This window comes from Apteryx mantelli, chromosome 4, assembly GCF_036417845.1.
Source record: "Apteryx mantelli isolate bAptMan1 chromosome 4, bAptMan1.hap1, whole genome shotgun sequence".
NCBI classification, from domain to species: Eukaryota; Metazoa; Chordata; class Aves; order Apterygiformes; family Apterygidae; genus Apteryx; species Apteryx mantelli.
In genome coordinates, this window is record NC_089981.1 from 20,504,773 (window position 1) to 20,520,450 (window position 15,678).

The window sequence follows — 15,678 nt, forward strand, 5'->3', positions numbered from 1 at the left end:
GCACGTCTCTCTGCTGCCCCAGCTCGGCCCCGAGGGAGGCGAAGGGGGATTTGCCGGCCTGGAGCTATCCCTAAAAACGCGTGTCTGAGCTCGTGTCGGTGATGGTCGTGCCCCCCTGCGACTGGGAACGGAGGGGGCCGGTGTCCCCTGGGCAGAGCCCGGCGATGGGGCAGGTCGGGAGGGAGCGGCTCCGCACTCGTCCCGCGCGCGGGCGGGTGCTGGGGGCCGGGGTTTGTCCCACTCCTTTCTCTGTTCGCGTCCGCAGATGGCGAGAGGCTGGGAGAGGCGACGGATCCCGGCAGGCGGCCGCCCGCGGCGCCGGCGTCAGCACGGCGGAGGAAGGCCGAGGACTCCAGCGAGAGCCGTGAGGAGGAGCAGGTGATGATCGGAGGGTCGTGGAGTGGTCGAGGTGGGACTCGCGGAGGTCTCTGCTCAATCCCCCCCCGGCTCAACACAGGGCTGACTAGAGCGGGTTGCTCCAAGCCTTGTCCGCCTGCATTTCCATTAGATCTGAGGAAGGAGAGCGCACAACCTCTTGGTTCGGGGTTTGCCACCCGTCGGATAGCTGTAGAGAGCGGTAGGATCCTGCTTTGCTGAACAAACCCGGCCTCTCCTGTGTCCTGTGCTCCAGTCTCTGACCATCTCGGTAGCCTCCACCTGACTCGTTCTGATTTGCCGGGTCTTTCTTGAGCTGGAGAGCCCTGTGCCGGACCCAGTATCCCCGATTTGGTCTCACCAGAGCCACACGGAGGGCAATAACCCCTTGCCTTGCCTTGCCTTCATGGCAGGCATACATCCTGATGATGCAGCCCAGGAGGAGGTTGGCATCCTCGCCACGAGGGCACCCCGCTGCCTCCTGCTCAGCCTGTCACCAGGCCCCTGGGTCCTTGTCAGCAAGGCCACTCTCCGGCCCGCCGGCTGCAGCGGGTGCTGCTGCAGGGGGTTAGTCCGTCGCTGGCACCGGGCTGCCGCCGGCCCTCTCGGAGCCGGGAGCAGGGCTTGGCTGCCCCGGCTGATAGGCGACTGCAGCCGCTGTGGGCCTATGGGTGCCTTGGCCAGGATCTCGAGTCCTCCATACGTTTCGCTTCGAGTGCCTGCTCTCATCCTGCCCAAAGAGGTGCTGGGGCCAAGCAGGGCAGGAGCAGGATGAGGCCGTGCTGCTGCCTGATCCCTCTTTTGGCTGTTTCTCTGTCTCCCTCTTGCTGCGGGGGATCCCCCTGCGCTTCTCGTCCCTGGATGATTTCCTTTGCATGCTGCTTTTTTTCATCGCTGCTATTACTCAGCCTCCCTCCTGCTTTCCTCTACCCCCTCGCCTGCGTCGTCCCCGGGCGGGCAGCCCTGCGGTCCCTCTGGCAGGCAGCCCGAGCCCCGTGCGGGGCGTGATGCTCCCTGGAGAGGGGCGAGTGAGTCGGACTGGTCTAAAACCGGGGGGTTTTGAGAGAGGGAGGAGAGGAGCTGCTGGTCGCTCCGTCGGTGCAGGAGCAGGGCTGGCAGGTGGGACGCTCGGAGAGAGACTGCTGCCAGCTCCTTTTCTCTGCTCCAATTTCTCCCTGCCCCTCATAAGGGGCTGGTACGGAGGAGGAAAAGGAGGACATCGATCATGCACCCTGGTCCCGAGCTCCCTCTTCCTGCCAGCACAGCCCTGCCGGAGGCGAGACCACCATCCCGTTTCCTGGCAGCTGCTGTCCAGGCTGTGGTACTTGATCCATCCAGGAGCCTGGAGGAAGCATGGGTGAGTGCGTTGTGTCTGGAGAGAGGGGAAATCATCGAATCCCCACGGCCTCTCGCGCTGCGTCTGGAGGACTCTCGGTGCCCATCTTTTCATGCCTCACACTGCAGAGGCCCTGCCCAGCGACTGCGGCACCTCCTAGAGATCTACAGCATCGCTAGGTCTTTGCTTAAAAGCCCCGTCTGTCCCCACCTTCAGCAAATCACTGCCCAAGGGACAGCGACCTGTCCGTGTCCCTTGCCGCGGAGGAACAGCGAGGCTTCTCTCTCCCACAGTCCCAGCGGGAGAGCCGCGTTTCCGGAGCACGGACCTGCACCGGGAGCTGGCTTCAGGCTCGGCAGCCATCAGGCAGCGAGAAATAAGGACGTGGAAGAGGCTGACTGCATCTGGCCTGCTGGCAGGGGGCAATCGAGAGCCTGCGCTGGGCGTGGAGGAGAAGAGGACTCCTGCTCGGATCTCCTTGTCCTCGAAAAGGCTCTGCGCAAAGGAGGAGAACGAGGACGTCAGTCATGCGGCGCGGCTGCAAAGCAGCTGCTTTTCCGCAGCTCCCGAGCGAGCTCCCCGCTCCTGCCAGTGCCGCTCCGGCGTGGGCGAGACGACCAGCTCGCTCCTGGCGCTGAGGCTGCCCTTGTCCCTGCAGCGCGTTGCCGTCCGGGTGGGCCTTTCCCAGCATCCGCTCTTCCCAGGCCGTGGTCCTGGGAGCGCGTGATCCATCCAGGACCCCCAAAAAGGCCTGAGCGTGTTTTTGCGTCCGTGCTGGAAGAAGCCGGAGGAGGGAGTCGGAAAGGGCATGCCCACCGTGCCATCCGCACTTGGAGGACCCGGACACTGGTGCCTTATCTCAAGGCTGCTCTGTAATTACAGCTTGGCTTTTCCAGGTCGGAGAAGGAATCCTTCCTTCGAGCGATCGCAGCGCAATTACGCCACCTCCCTAATAATGTCTTCCAAGGGCATCGTTCCCCTCCTCCGGGACTTTAATGAGTTGGATTAGGCAGAGTTTCCTAATTATTTCCCTAGTGCCGTGTATCCTAACGGGCCTCGCTTTCTCGACACTGCTTTTCTCCTTCCTTGACAAAGTGACCGCGGTGGGGAGAAGGGGCTTGTGCCGCGTGGCTTGTGGTGTCCAGCTCGGCAAGGCGGCCGAAGGTGAACGCTCGCCTAGTCCCGCTAAATTACGAGCCGCGAGCAATCGGATTAACCTAATCCCCTTACAGGGAAGAGGGGGAGTGGAGAGGCGTCCTGCTTCCTCAGCCTGCGTCCGCTGAGCAGCTTAACCTGACAGCGGCGGGGATGCGCCTTGCTCTAAGTCACCGCTTTTTCCGATTTCTCTGCTCTCCTGTCCCCTTACAGCTCTGGGAACAAGGAGTCTCGTAACTGAAGGTTTTGAAGCCTGGTTTGGTGTCATCTGGGTGTCTCCCTCTCCTCCCCTTTTTCCTCCCTGCCGCCGGGTAGAGTCTCTGGTGTGTGATAGCCGGGTTGAGTTCGCGTCGCGGCTCTTCACTAATTTGGATTTCTCTTGCCTTGTCTGAGCAGGCTGTCACCAGAAAACTTGTAGGGATTGGATGTTTTTGAGATACTTGTCCATCAGTCAGTTCCAGACAAAACCCCTCGGCAAGTGCACGAGTCGGTGACAGGCGGCCGTAAGAGACTGCGTTATCGCCCGGAGCTTCCGTTCTTTGGGAAACGGAGCCCAAAATATTTCGTTTTCTGAAGTCTATGGAAAAAGACGACCATTGCAGATGAACAGAAAGTGTTCTGTTCTGGAGAAGGAGCACTTTTCAGCAGAGGAAGGGAAACAAGTTTGGCTGGAACATTTTGAAACTCTACTCCCCGGGACGTCTTGCCAATATTTTTCTGCCTCCTCCTGCCTCGTGCCAGGGTGCCCTGTTTTTCCTCGCAGGTAGCGCTGTGAGCTTTTGCCTTGCTTCAGAAACGCCTTTCCACCTCCCCTAGCAGGGCTGGCGCGAGAGACGTACAGCACCTTGCACGGTGGGACCCTCCTATGGGCCCTGGGAGATGCTGTCGGGCTCTGGGAGAGCTTGGAGGACACGAGGAGATCGCTGCCAAGGGCAGCGTGTGCTGGTGGGTCTTGTGCCAGCTGCAGTGGCATTCCCAAAGAGATGTTTAGATCGAGAGAAGCCTCCTGCAAGCCCCTCTGCTTGGCAGATCGCTTCCCCGCAAGGCTCCGGTTCCCTCCTTGGATTCATCTCAGGGCAGGATTTCTCCTCCAGGCTGCCAAGCCATGGAAATGCCACCTGCGGCGGCAGGGAAACCTCTGGGCAGAGCAGGCAAACAGCTCCCCGGCCCCGTGGGTTAAAGCGGAGCAGTGGCCTTCACTCACCATCTGGAGAAGGGAATGGGTTGCGCCATGTGCCGGTCCTGGGTGCGCTGGCCCCCGTCTCCCTGTTTCTCATCTCCCTTTCCGCTTCCTCGGCAGAGCGACGGGCAGGACTCGGACGGCTGGTTTTCCAGAGGCCGACGGTCTGACCGAGCCACCAGGCGTCCCAAACTCAACCTGACCAAGCAGGCGTTGCCCTGGAACGAGCAGGTGAGCCGGGGAGGGGGCCGTCGGCGCGGGGAGCAGTGGGAACGGGGAGCAGCGAGGGGTTGGAGGTGGTGATGATGGTCCTGGAAGGAAGGCAGGCTGGTTGCGGGGTCTGCCGATCCCTTGAGCTCCTCTGGGCCATCCTGGCACCGTGCTGTTGGTGGGGCTGAGCCCAGGCGGGCGAGAGGGACGCGGGAGCACCCCGTGGGCCCCCCGAGCCAGCCGCCGGGGCTGGCTGCGCCAGCTGGTCGCGAGCAGGGAGAGACATCAATAACGCGGCCATGCGTTGACGGGAGCGGGGGACCTTCGCTCAGCCGTGTCAGCCCTCCTCGGACAGCCCGTAAATTAGGCAGCTGGGCCGCTCGCCAAGGGTGGCCCGCGATGGCGGAGACCTGCCTTGCAGTCCTCTGGGGCTGAGCGGGCGTCCGCAGGAGAGCTGGAGGTGGGGGGAGAGGGGCTGGCAGCGGGGAGGACCTCTGCTTCAGGGACAGGGGGGCTTTTCCGTTTCAGCCTTTCTCCCACCCGAAAGCCAGGGCTGGTTTTGTATCCAACAAGCTTTGGAGTTAAACCTCTGTGTTGGAAGCCGAGCTGTGTTTTGCATCTGCCACCTCCCGGGTTTCCCATCTGAAACGTGGGGCGGGAGCTAAGAGCTGGTGTTCCTCGCCGTATCCCTTTTCCCAATCTCCTCCTGGCTTAAAACGTTGCTTGGGTAGCTGCCAGGCTGCAGCGCCTGAGCCGGCCAGGAGGTCCCGGCAAACCCACTGCCGTCAGACCCCCGTAGGGCTTTTGCTCGCGTGTTTTGGCCTGCCCTGAAGCTGTCTTTGGGAGCCGAGGAGGGACGAGAGGAGGGCCCACCTCCATCCCTCGCTGCCGTGCTCTCGTCCTGCAGTACAAAGGGAAGGCGAACCTGCACGTCTTTGAAGACTGGTGCGGAGGGGCAGTGAGGCACCTGAGGAAGAACCTCCATTTTCCGCTCTTTCCCCACGTGAGTCCAGCACCCCGTGGCAGTGGGTTGGAGGGAGGGCCTGCTCATCCCTTCTCCTCCCTGGGAGCTGCTTGATCTCTCCTGGCTTGGTGCCTACTCGAGACCTTTGCCTGCGGGCTTTCGGATTCGTTTTGGGGCAGGTGATTCCCTTCGGAGCCATCCAGGCTCCCAAGCGGGGCAGGAGGGGAGCGGTGGGTGGTGATGGGACCCCCCACATCCCCCCTGGCTCCAGGGGCACAGGACTGCAGGAAGATGAGATGGAGGTGGGCTGGGTGATGTTGCTGCCAGGCCTGAGCCTGGGTGGGAACCGTTCCTGCTTTCACACCCCATCCTCGCCTCCCCAGACCCGCACCACGGTGAGAAAGCTGGCCGTGTCGCCCAAGTGGAAGAACTACGGGCTGCGGATTTTTGGCTACATCCACCCCTTCAAGGATGGTGAGTGACTGAGCTCTGCCTTGTCAGAGGCTGCCTCCTTCCCCCTTCTGGGGCCATGCAAGGGCAAAAAGGGTGTTGGAGAAGTAGAGAGCCCCTTGCAGTACCTAGTACTCTGCTCCAGGATGACTTTCCCACCCAGGAGCCAAAGATCCTTTTCCTTGGATGCTTTGAATAGAGAAGAAGCCCCAGCCCTATCCAGGACAGAGCCCAGGCTTGGGGCAACCTGTTGCCTCTGTCCACCCATCCCCACCGTTTCCCCAGGTCACAAGGAGACACCGTCCCCTTCAGACACCCACCCCAGGCCGACAGGGTTGCTTTATATGGTGACGTTCTCCTTTGCTCTCTCCCCAGGGGACTTCCAGTTTTCTGTGGCATCCGATGACAATTCGGAGTTCTGGCTCAGCTCTGACGAGAGTCCGTCCAACTCCCGGCTGGCTGCGTTTGTGGGCAAGGTAGGCGCCTTCGCTCCTTGGTTCTTCTGTCTCAGTCCCTCTGCTGCAGCACCTCTGAGTGTGCAGGGATCTTGTGTGACTTTCCCAGAGGCAGCTCTCCTGCTTCTTTGCCCCCCCTGGGAAATGTCAGGCCATCTCAGCATCTCCAGGCCTCCACCTCTGCCCCCGGCGAGACTCTGTTTGGGTTGTGACAGCCGTCTCCTCCTTGATCGTGTCCTAATTGTAGCTACTGAAGACCAGCATGTGCCCCAGGATAGGAGTTTTAATATTGCCTCATGGATTTTCTCGGCATCAGCTCCCGGAGTTAGAAATCCAGTGACCTGTATTCACACCTGTGCATTTTTGGGATCTGGCTGTTCTTGGCCTGTGACCCCCCCCCCCGACGCGCATTCACACGCTCGTTCTTCCTTCCCCAGCTGGGCACCGAGTGGACAGCCCCGGGAGAGTTTACCAAGTTCAGCTCCCAAGTCTCCAAGCCTCTACAGTAAGTGCGTTCCCGCTGCCGGCCCCCCGGGCCAACGCCGGCCCTTCTGGGGCTGCCAGCACCCCACCCCTGCTCCATCTCCCTCCTGCTTTTGCGCACCTATATCCTTTCTTTCTCACTCGCAATCTCCCTTTCTCCCTGCCCCGGGAAGTGTTAGCCACGCGTGGGCAAGGCAGAGACAGCTTCCAGAGGCGGCTCCTCCGGTGCCGAGGGCCTGGAGGCTCCCCGTCGCCCCAGCTGCAGTAGCAGTCGGTTCAGCGCTATTTTCTAACCGGCCTCTTCCCTTCTTTTGCAGCCTCATGTCCTCCAGACGCTACTACTTTGAGCTGCTCCACAAACAAGACGACCGAGGTTCGGACCACGTGGAAGTTGGCGTGAGTAAATGCCCAGCAGGCTCCTTTCAGGCTGATTTCGTCACGCTTTCTGAGGCAAGGCCAGGGCCTTTCCTGATGTGCGTTAAAATGCTTTATCCTGGAGCACAGCCAGCAGCCCAGTCTGCAGAGGGGACGAGCCAGCGTTGCTCAGATGGAGGCTCTTCTCTCCCTGGGCTCCCTCAGCAAAGGGGCCGTTCCTGCCCAGGATACCTGGCACGGGCTGCTTTGCTCCCTGCTCCTCTGATCCTTCCATGCCGATGGCCTTCCAGGAGCTGAAGTCCCTGTCATGCCTCCTTTGTGCTCCTGCCTTGCCGATGCACCTCCCGTAACGGATGCTAATGGAGCGTCCGCTGGAGGGGTCCCGCTCTGGGCTTCGGCGGTGGATCAGACACCAGGCTCTGCTGGGTCAGTCCCATCCCCTCTCTCTCCCCCTTGCTGGCTGTGCACCTCCACAGAAGAGAGGAGGGCTGGCAGAGGAGGACAGGTCCCCCGCAGGCTCCTTCACAGCTTCTCGGAGGAGCCTGGAGCAGTAGGGCAGACGCAGAGGTCCCAGCCAGGACACTGTCCGTGTGTGTCACCCCCTGAGCTGTCATCCCATCTCCTTCTTGCCCGCTTGTGTTGCGGATTCAGCACTGAGAGAGATGGATGAGAAGCAGAGTGGCTCCTTTTTTTTCTTTTTCCACCTTTGAAATATCAGGAATGTCAAATCCGAACTTGCCTGTCTTGGCTGCACAACCCTGGCAAGGCCTGGAGCGTATGTCTTGGGAGCTCAGGCTTTCTTCGGGAGGGGACGATGTTGGCTCTTTAGCAAAGGCTTCCTTTCTCCCAAGCAGTCATTAATCACTGGAGTCAAACTTGCGCCAGCAAAGCATCGGAGAGGCAGACGACACCCCTTCCTCGCCTCTCTCCTCCCCATCGCTCGACTTCGCCCTCCAAGGGCTCCATCTTGGAGCATCCAGCGCAGATTAAGATCTGAATTTCTAATGTGAAAAACAAACAGATGGGGGAGACGTTTTTTTGCTGGAGGGAGGGAAGCCTTTCAGATGCTCTTAAAGAGAGAAACAAAAAACGAAGGGCCCTAATGCATCTTTCCCTGTGGGTGTTTAAGGGCTTGTCTGGACAAAGGCTCGCATCCATCTCCAGGCATGCTTTTAAAACGTCTGGAGTCAAATCAGCGCAGACAGCTATGCAGACCCCCTTAAATCAATGCCAGCTTGTTTATGCGGCGGCCGAAGAGAGACGCGGGAAGAAGGTGCCCTAGGGTTCAGCGCAAGACAGGCTTTGGATGGGGTTCCTGGTGGTGCTGAGATGTCCTCCTTGTCAGGAAAAGACCCCCAGCTTTCCACCTCTTCGGACCATGGCTTCTCCAGCACGGAGGGTGAAATATTAGCCCTTAAAAAGAGGCTCCTTTCAGCCCCTCTGCTAAACGCAAAGCAGCCAGGAAGGGCTCCTTCTCCCCCACCTCCCTTCTCCAACTGCGACGGGAACGAGCCCGTGTGCTAATCCCGAATCGCTCTGCATTATGGCAAGAGATAGGCCTGGATCTGTGCTGGGGTCGGATCAGCCCTTTCATTCCTGCGGGGTCAGGGCTGCGGAAAGTGCAGGGCCTGGGGGTAAATTACTGGGAGCTGAGGATGGAGGAGGACCTGGCCTAGGGTGCCTGGGGCTGGGCAACTGGATCCTGAACCCCCGGCACTGATTTTCTCTCTCTCCCTCTCTTCTAGTGGCGAGTTTTCCTCCCCAGCTTGAAGTTTGAAGTGATCGACTCCTCCTACATTTCTCTTTACACAGGTAAGGGCCCCTGGTCTGCCTCGGCTTGCTGCGCGACGGAGGCGCGTGCGCACACCTTCGCGTGCGGCTGTGGCAGGCCAGCCACCGCGCTTTGCTCTCGGAGGCTCCGTACGCGTCAGTGCAGCCGGGCAGCTCGCGGGGCAGAGACGGCACCAGAGCCTAGGGTGGAAACCAAATCCCTGGGGGAAAAATGGGCCGATCTCAGCATCTGGAACCGTCAGGAATGAGGCAGGAGGCTGCAGTGGGTAGGGGTGATGCTGGCGGTGCGCTGTGGCCTTCCCGGGACTGGGACGCGGAGGCGACGCATGGAAATGCAGCTCCCTCAGCCGCTCCAGCCTCCTCCCTGCTAATGAGACTATGGAGTTGCTCCTCAGCGAGCTCCTCGGCTCCTTGCCCCGGCCCTGAGTTATGAGGAGCTGTCGTGTAAGTGGGGATGGATGGTGCGGGATTTAATTAAATCTATCGATCTTCTGCTTCGTGCCCCTTTCCTGGCCTGGCAGCAAGAAACCATTTGATAGATGGGTGCTGCCCTGGTGCTCAATACGCTTGAGGGCTGGTCATTAAACGTGCCCTGGAAGGTGTCGATAAGGCAGCAGGGGACATGCAACATGCAGGGATCAATGGGCAGAAGAGGGATGGAGGCTGGTGTGGAGGAGACTGAGGTATTGATGCAGGTGACTGAGAGATGGATGAGGCACAGATATATTTCCCCCTGACTGCTATCCATCAGCGCTGGCTCTCTCCTGCTTCCCAGTTCCTTCGGATGCCAGCAGTGTCCTGGGAAGAAGCGAAGTCACCCATGGGGAGTCCGTCCCCAGGGCATGGGGGATGATCGCCTCTGAGCTGGGTGTCCCCCATCTCCCCGTGCTCCAGCACCCAGGATTTCCCTGCCACTGTTGCGCACAAGCATTTCGGGCTCGGGAAGGGGTCCTGCTCCCATCAGGACCTGCTTGTTTCCTCACAGCTCTGCACCACGCAGGGCTGTGAAACCTTCCCGGAAAGGGAGCAGGTGCCGCTGGGTGCTTGGGGCAGGCAGCACCTGGGAGCTGGGCGTGAGAGCCACGAAACGGGCCGGGACTGTCCCTTCCCCATCTTGCAGGTTTGAAGAGGTTTGGAAGTGCTGTCTTGGAGGATGCTCCCGGTTTCCCAGGGCAGCCGGGACGCCTTGCCTGGGCTGGCTCACCCCGGGGCTCGGATGCAGCCGGCGAAAGCCCCGGCTCCAGGCTGAGCCTCGGCATGCCTCAGGCGATGGGGGCACAGCAGGACGGGAGGGCTCGTGCCATCGAATGGGCACGGAGGCAGGCGAAGGCGATAGCGCTCTGAGGCGGGAGCCCCGTGGGTTCAGCGCCCGCGCTCTCCTCCCGCAGACGAATCGTCCCTGAAGATGAACCACGTGGAGCACATCCCGCAGTCCCTGGCCAGCCACAGCGGCAGCTACCTCTGGGAGGCGCAGCAAGACGAGCACGGGGCCGACATGCTGAAGCCTGACCCCAGGGACACTTTCTTCCTCAGTAAGTGGGGCTGGAACGTCCTCAGGCTGAGACCGGGCCCTTGCGCTACTCCATGGCTCGCTGGGGGAGGAAAAAGGCAGGACCTGGCTGATACAGCGTCCCTCCCACCCTCTGTCCATCACCAGGGTGAAGAAGTTGTGCTGGCGTGGCCTGCAGTAGGGGGACAGCTGAGGGATGCTGGGGACAAGCGTCTCTCTGGGTTGGCCGCAGGGAGGCACTTTGGGATGGTTTGAGCTATAAAATCTAACGCGAGTGGGGCTATTGGGGGGGTAAGAGCACGGGCTGGGCTGGAGGGCGGCGCGCGGGGTTGGGGCTGAGCCGCGGCTGCCCTCTCCTTAGCCCCGGCGATAGAGGCGTCCCGAGTGGAGAACGTGCTGGTGCCCTGTGCCTACAGCCCCACCTACGTGGTGAAGGACTTCCCCATCGCCCGCTACCAGGGCCTGCAATTTGTAAGTGTCTCCCCGCGACGGCCGGGAGGGAAGCGGGGGCGTGCTCCCCCTGCGACGCGTCTCGCCCCGCCGCTGCCGCCCTGTGCCTGCCGTTTCCCTGGGGCTCTGCTCCCCGGATTTGGCAGAGGCGTTAACACCCGGGGGAAGATGTCCCTCGCTGGAGGGTCGGGCTGAATTTTCCCCCTCTTGACCCAAACGGGTGCGGGTCAAAAGCCCCCTTGGCACGTCTCCAAAACTGGGATGGACCCAGCTGGCGTTGGGCAGAGGGACCGGGGGACCTCGCTGTTGGGGGGACTGTACTGGTGGCCTCGGCGCTCCTCTTCCTCGGAGCGAGCCTGGCCGCTCAGCGCTGCCTCTCTGCGCTCGGGTGACCCGCGTTGTCCTCGCTCCCCCCAGGTCTACCTCTCGTTCGTGTACCCCAACGACTTCACTCGCCTCACTCACATGGAGATGGAGAACAAGTGCTTCTACCGGGAGTCTCCCCTCTACCTGGAGAAGTAAGCGCCGGGGGGGCTGGTGTTTGGCGGTGGTACGTGGAGGGGGGGAGGCCAGCCCTTGGCGAAGGGCTGCCGTCAGCAGGCCACTCCAAGCCCTTCGCTCTGAGCACCCCAGAAAATCAGCTTGGAGGGGATGTGTCCTCAGCCTGGTGGCCCCAAACCCCGTCCCCCGGTGAAGGGACACCTCCGGGCTGGCTCGTGCTCAGGGTTTGGGGCAGGCAGCAGCTCGAGGGCTGGCAGCGCTCTTGGGCTGGGTTCCCAGCACATCAAAGCTGGCAGAGCCGAGCTGGGCCGGGCCTCAGCGCCTGCGCTGGGTGTTCCCCGGGCCGTACGCGCTCGCAACCTTGAACGTGTCCGTGTGCATGGCAACGCGCACCCGTGCATTTGCAGGTACACCCCTCCCTTCCTCCCTTATCGCTGGGAACATATCTCTCGCTTCTGTCACCCAGGTTTGGGTTTTATAAGTACATGAAGATGGATGAAGAGGAGGAGGATCCACGCCAGCGAGCGTTTCTCTTCCTCAACCCAGACAGTGAGTCATGCCTGCTTGCTGGCAGCTTTCGGGCATCTCTCAGCAGCTTGGCAGGGGGCGGAGGTCCCGGCGTCCTCACCCACCAGCCCATCTGCTCAGAGATACGGCGCGTGAGGACGTGCCGAGGCTGGAGGGGAGGCCGAGGGCTCTGCCTCGGGGACGGCAGGGCTGCGCAGAGCAGCTTGCCTCCAAGCAGACCCGCAGGCTCAGGGACGGCTTGGCGGTCGCGCTCACCGCTTGGCCCAGCCACCCAGCGCTGCAGGATACTGTTATCAGCAGACTTGCCGGGCTGCAACGTCAGCCTCGGTCTCTCCGAGCGGTGGCAGGAGGATACGATGACCTGGGGCAGAGCTCAGGGATGTCCGTGCAGACGGGGCACTCGTGGAGACCAGCAGCAGCCGGGGAATTCAGAGCCTGCCTCCGCTGTTGGTTTGCAGCTTGGTGAGGCCATCTCCCAGGCCAGCTAGATTTGTTCCCGGATGAAATAGGAGTAATGCCAAGGTTGGAAAGGCTTAACGGAGCCTCCACCAGTCATCCCAGCAACTGGCGAGCTGCAGGCAGCTCCTGCCAGCTTTGGGTCTCCGTCACCCAGGGGCAGCTTGCAGGTTAATCTCCCTGGGGGTGCACAGGCAGACATTGCCCGCTTGTCCTGGGTGAGCGCGCTGCAGAAGTGTCTGTGCTGAGCAGCCGGGACCCCCGGGGCGTCCATCTCTGGCTTTGCTTCCTAGATTTCCTGGAGGAAGAAGAGGAGGAGGAGGAAGGAGCGGACAGCCCTGAGCCCACAGACCCACCACCCGCAACTAAGGAGAGGAGCCTCGGGCTGGTACCTGGAGCCAAAAAGAAACAGATCCTGCCGGCCGCTGGGGATTACGGAGACGACCCGGACTACTACAGCTTTCGGCGCAAGCAGGGCCGGGCCCGGGACAAGGCGAGCCCCGCTGCGCGGCTGGGAAGGTGGAGCGCGCCCCGCCAGGCCAGCGCCAGCGCCAGCCCCGCGGCGGCCACCCCCGCGGGCCTCGGCGGCTACGAGGATACGGGCCCCGCACAGGAGCAGCTCCCCGGGCGGATGCTCAGGTGGTTGCCCCAGGAGCCCGGCGAGGGCGACGAGGATGAGCTGGGGCTCTTGTCGTCCTCGAAGCGTGCCGGTGCCCTGGGCCTCCAGCCCCACCTCTCTGTTCCCATCTTTGGTGGCAGAGCCAAAGCGCCAGCCCCCAGCAAGCCGGCAGCACCCAAACAGGACAGAAAGCCCAGGAAACCCCAGGAGAAGGTGTACGTGACCAGGCTGCAGCCAGGGAAGCGCAAGGTCCTGCCTCAGGAACCGGCCTTCCCCGGCATCTTCCTTTATCCGAAACCCCTGAAGAAAGTGCATCTTCGCTCCAGGACCCCTCAGAGGCGTCCTGTCCCCTCCAGCAAGCTCCGCACCATCCCTGGCCACCGGGTCCCCTGGCTCCTGAGCAACATCTCCAAGGAGAGGGGTGCTGCCAAGCGGAAGAGCACCAGGCTGGGGGGCAGACGGTGGGAGCGGCTGTACAAGCGGGAAGAGCCGAGGGGCGAGCGATGGGCACTGCCCAGCCTCCTCGCCCCGGGAGCCGACGGGCTCTTCAGCAGGGAGACCCATGAGGACACTACAACCAGCCCGGGCAGGATGGCGGCCACTGCCGATTACAACTCCTCCGAGGCAGCCCTGTTGGATGGGACACGGGTGACATCCTTTCTGAAGATGTCGGAAATGACGGCATCTCAGCAGGAGGGAGGAGAGGGCCCAGGAAAGGGCCAGGAGGAAGAGGAGGAGGAGGAAGAGGTGTCAGACTACAGCTACGAGAACGGGGAGCTGCAGCAGAGCTGGCTGGAGGACTCCATCAACTGGCAGAGGACGTTCAGTGTCAGCTCAGTGGACTTCGAGCTCCTGCGCTCCGACTGGAACGACCTGCGCTGCAACGTGTCCGGCAACCTGCAGCTGAGCGAGAGCGAGGTCGTCGACGTGGTGGCGCAGTACATGGAGAAGCTCAACGAGAAGAACGGCGGGTAGGAAGGAAGCGGGTGGGAGGTGGGGGGACGTGTTTTCACCCCGTTCGGCTCCTTGGGGCTGGGGGAATGGGATGGTGGGTTCAGACCAACCCCCTGGGTGAGGGGAGCAAGACCACGTTGTGGGGCCATGTGAGGAAGGAGAACCCATGGTGATGGTGGCTCCCTTTCCCCACAGCATCTACACCCTCCTGCGGATCGTCAACGTGGAGAAACGCCGGGACACGGCCCGGGGGAACCGCTACCTGCTGGAGCTGGAGCTGGCAGAGCGGGGCCAGCGGACGGTGCGGCTCTCCGAGTACGTCTACGTCCTCTTGCACCAGGGCAAGCAGGACGACAGCACCGAGGCCAACCCCGAGGGGCCGGCCCCAGCCGCCACCGAGCCCCAGCCGAGCACGTGGAGCGTCCTCTACGGGAAGCCCGTCCTGTGCCGGCCCCTGCGTCTCAGCTGGAAGCAGGACGTCATGGTGCACTTTGTGGTCCCCGGTATGCGAGAGCGGGATGCGGGGAGGGGGTGCTGGTTGGGCTGGGGAAGGGGGGAGCTCTCGGCCCCCGCCGGCAGCGAGGCTGAGCCCTGAGAGGCGTTTGTGGCTGTGTCCGGCAGTGAAGAACCAGGCGCGCTGGGTCCAGCAGTTCATCTCGGACATGGCCGGCCTCTACTGGGCTACGAAGGACGCCAACTTCAACGTCATCCTCGTGGACTTCGACAGCGACGACATGGATGTAGAGAAAGCCCTGCAGGAGGCCCAACTGCCCCGGTAATGCACCCCGGGGAGCTCCCCAAAACCTCCTGGCCCTCCCGGCTGCCCGAGGGGACGTGGCGGGGGGCTGCACGGCTCCTTGCAGGCACCACAGGTCATCTCAGGGCTAACACAACCTGCCCGCTCCTTTCCAGGCCCGGCCTTTCTGCCCCGATGCCCCCTCCTCCTTCTCTTTTCCCGGGGTTTTGACGTGCTTGGCCCCGATGTGGAGGAGCGGGGACAGAGCCAGGATGTGTGCACCTCTTCTGCCTTTGCGGGGGCTGCCCGCGGTGCTGTCAGCCTGGCGTCCGCCCCCCTTCCCGGGCAGATCTCTCCTCGTTCCTGGTCCCTCTCCCTCTCTTGGCCGTGTTGGTGGCCAACGCCAGCGCTAACCACCCTGCGCTTTCTCCCCAGCTACCAGTACCTGCGGCGCACGGGCAACTTCGAGCGCTCGGCTGGGCTGCAGGCCGGCGTGGACACCATTGAGGTGAGACGGGGAGAGGAAACGTCTCTCCTCTTGGCGGAGTTTTGGGTTTTCCCCTTTGCGGTGAGTCGAGCCGCCTTGCGACGCCTCCCGCTCGTGTCTGTCCCCTTCCCTCAGGACGGCCACAGCATCGTGTTCCTGTGCGACCTGCACATCCATTTCCCCCCCAATATCCTGGACAGCATCCGGAAGCACTGCGTGGAGGGGAAGCTGGCCTACGCGCCCATCGTCATGAGGCTGAGCTGCGGCAGCTCCCCGCGCGAGCCCAACGGTAAGTCGTCCCCCGGGCGCTGCCGCCCTGCGAGCCCCGGCAGGAGGAGGCTGTGGGACTGATGACGGGTCCGGGGTGGAAAGCGGTGGTTGGGACGGGGCGTTCCCGTTGGCTGTGGCTTTCCAGGCGAGGCCTCGGCAGCGGCGAGAGCCCGGGGGTGATGGCGCCGCAGCCCCGTGCCCCATCGCTGCCTCGCCACTCTCGCCTCTCCTTTCCCCCCCAGGCTACTGGGAGGTGAACGGCTTCGGCCTCTTTGGCATCTACAAGTCGGACTTCGACCGGGTCGGAGGGATGAACACGGAGGAGTTCCGAGACCGCTGGGGCGGGGAGGACTGGGAGCTCCTGGACAGGTGAGGCTGGGGGAGGGCGCTGGG

The 15,678-nt window shown here is 62.4% G+C and overlaps 1 protein-coding gene across 2 annotated transcripts in view; it reads left to right on the forward strand.

Annotated features, from left to right (window-relative positions):
• The window catches only part of B4GALNT4 (beta-1,4-N-acetyl-galactosaminyltransferase 4), a 28,891-nt gene that overhangs the window by 12,645 nt on the left and 568 nt on the right, over nt 1-15,678 (forward strand). Inside the window, exons 2-20 of one of the 2 annotated variants that reach the window (XM_067295914.1) lie at nt 266-378; nt 1,565-1,732; nt 4,167-4,277; nt 5,164-5,259; nt 5,604-5,694; nt 6,046-6,146; nt 6,563-6,630; nt 6,926-7,004; nt 8,729-8,795; nt 10,163-10,306; nt 10,646-10,755; nt 11,152-11,252; nt 11,702-11,784; nt 12,513-13,809; nt 13,988-14,295; nt 14,414-14,567; nt 14,964-15,036; nt 15,151-15,304; nt 15,528-15,654. In XM_067295914.1, coding sequence (XP_067152015.1) covers nt 266-378; nt 1,565-1,732; nt 4,167-4,277; nt 5,164-5,259; nt 5,604-5,694; nt 6,046-6,146; nt 6,563-6,630; nt 6,926-7,004; nt 8,729-8,795; nt 10,163-10,306; nt 10,646-10,755; nt 11,152-11,252; nt 11,702-11,784; nt 12,513-13,809; nt 13,988-14,295; nt 14,414-14,567; nt 14,964-15,036; nt 15,151-15,304; nt 15,528-15,654 — 3,445 coding nt within the window. The remainder of the gene's footprint in view (nt 1-265; nt 379-1,564; nt 1,733-4,166; nt 4,278-5,163; nt 5,260-5,603; nt 5,695-6,045; nt 6,147-6,562; nt 6,631-6,925; nt 7,005-8,728; nt 8,796-10,162; nt 10,307-10,645; nt 10,756-11,151; nt 11,253-11,701; nt 11,785-12,512; nt 13,810-13,987; nt 14,296-14,413; nt 14,568-14,963; nt 15,037-15,150; nt 15,305-15,527; nt 15,655-15,678) is intronic. The other variant, XM_067295915.1, reaches the window with a different exon arrangement.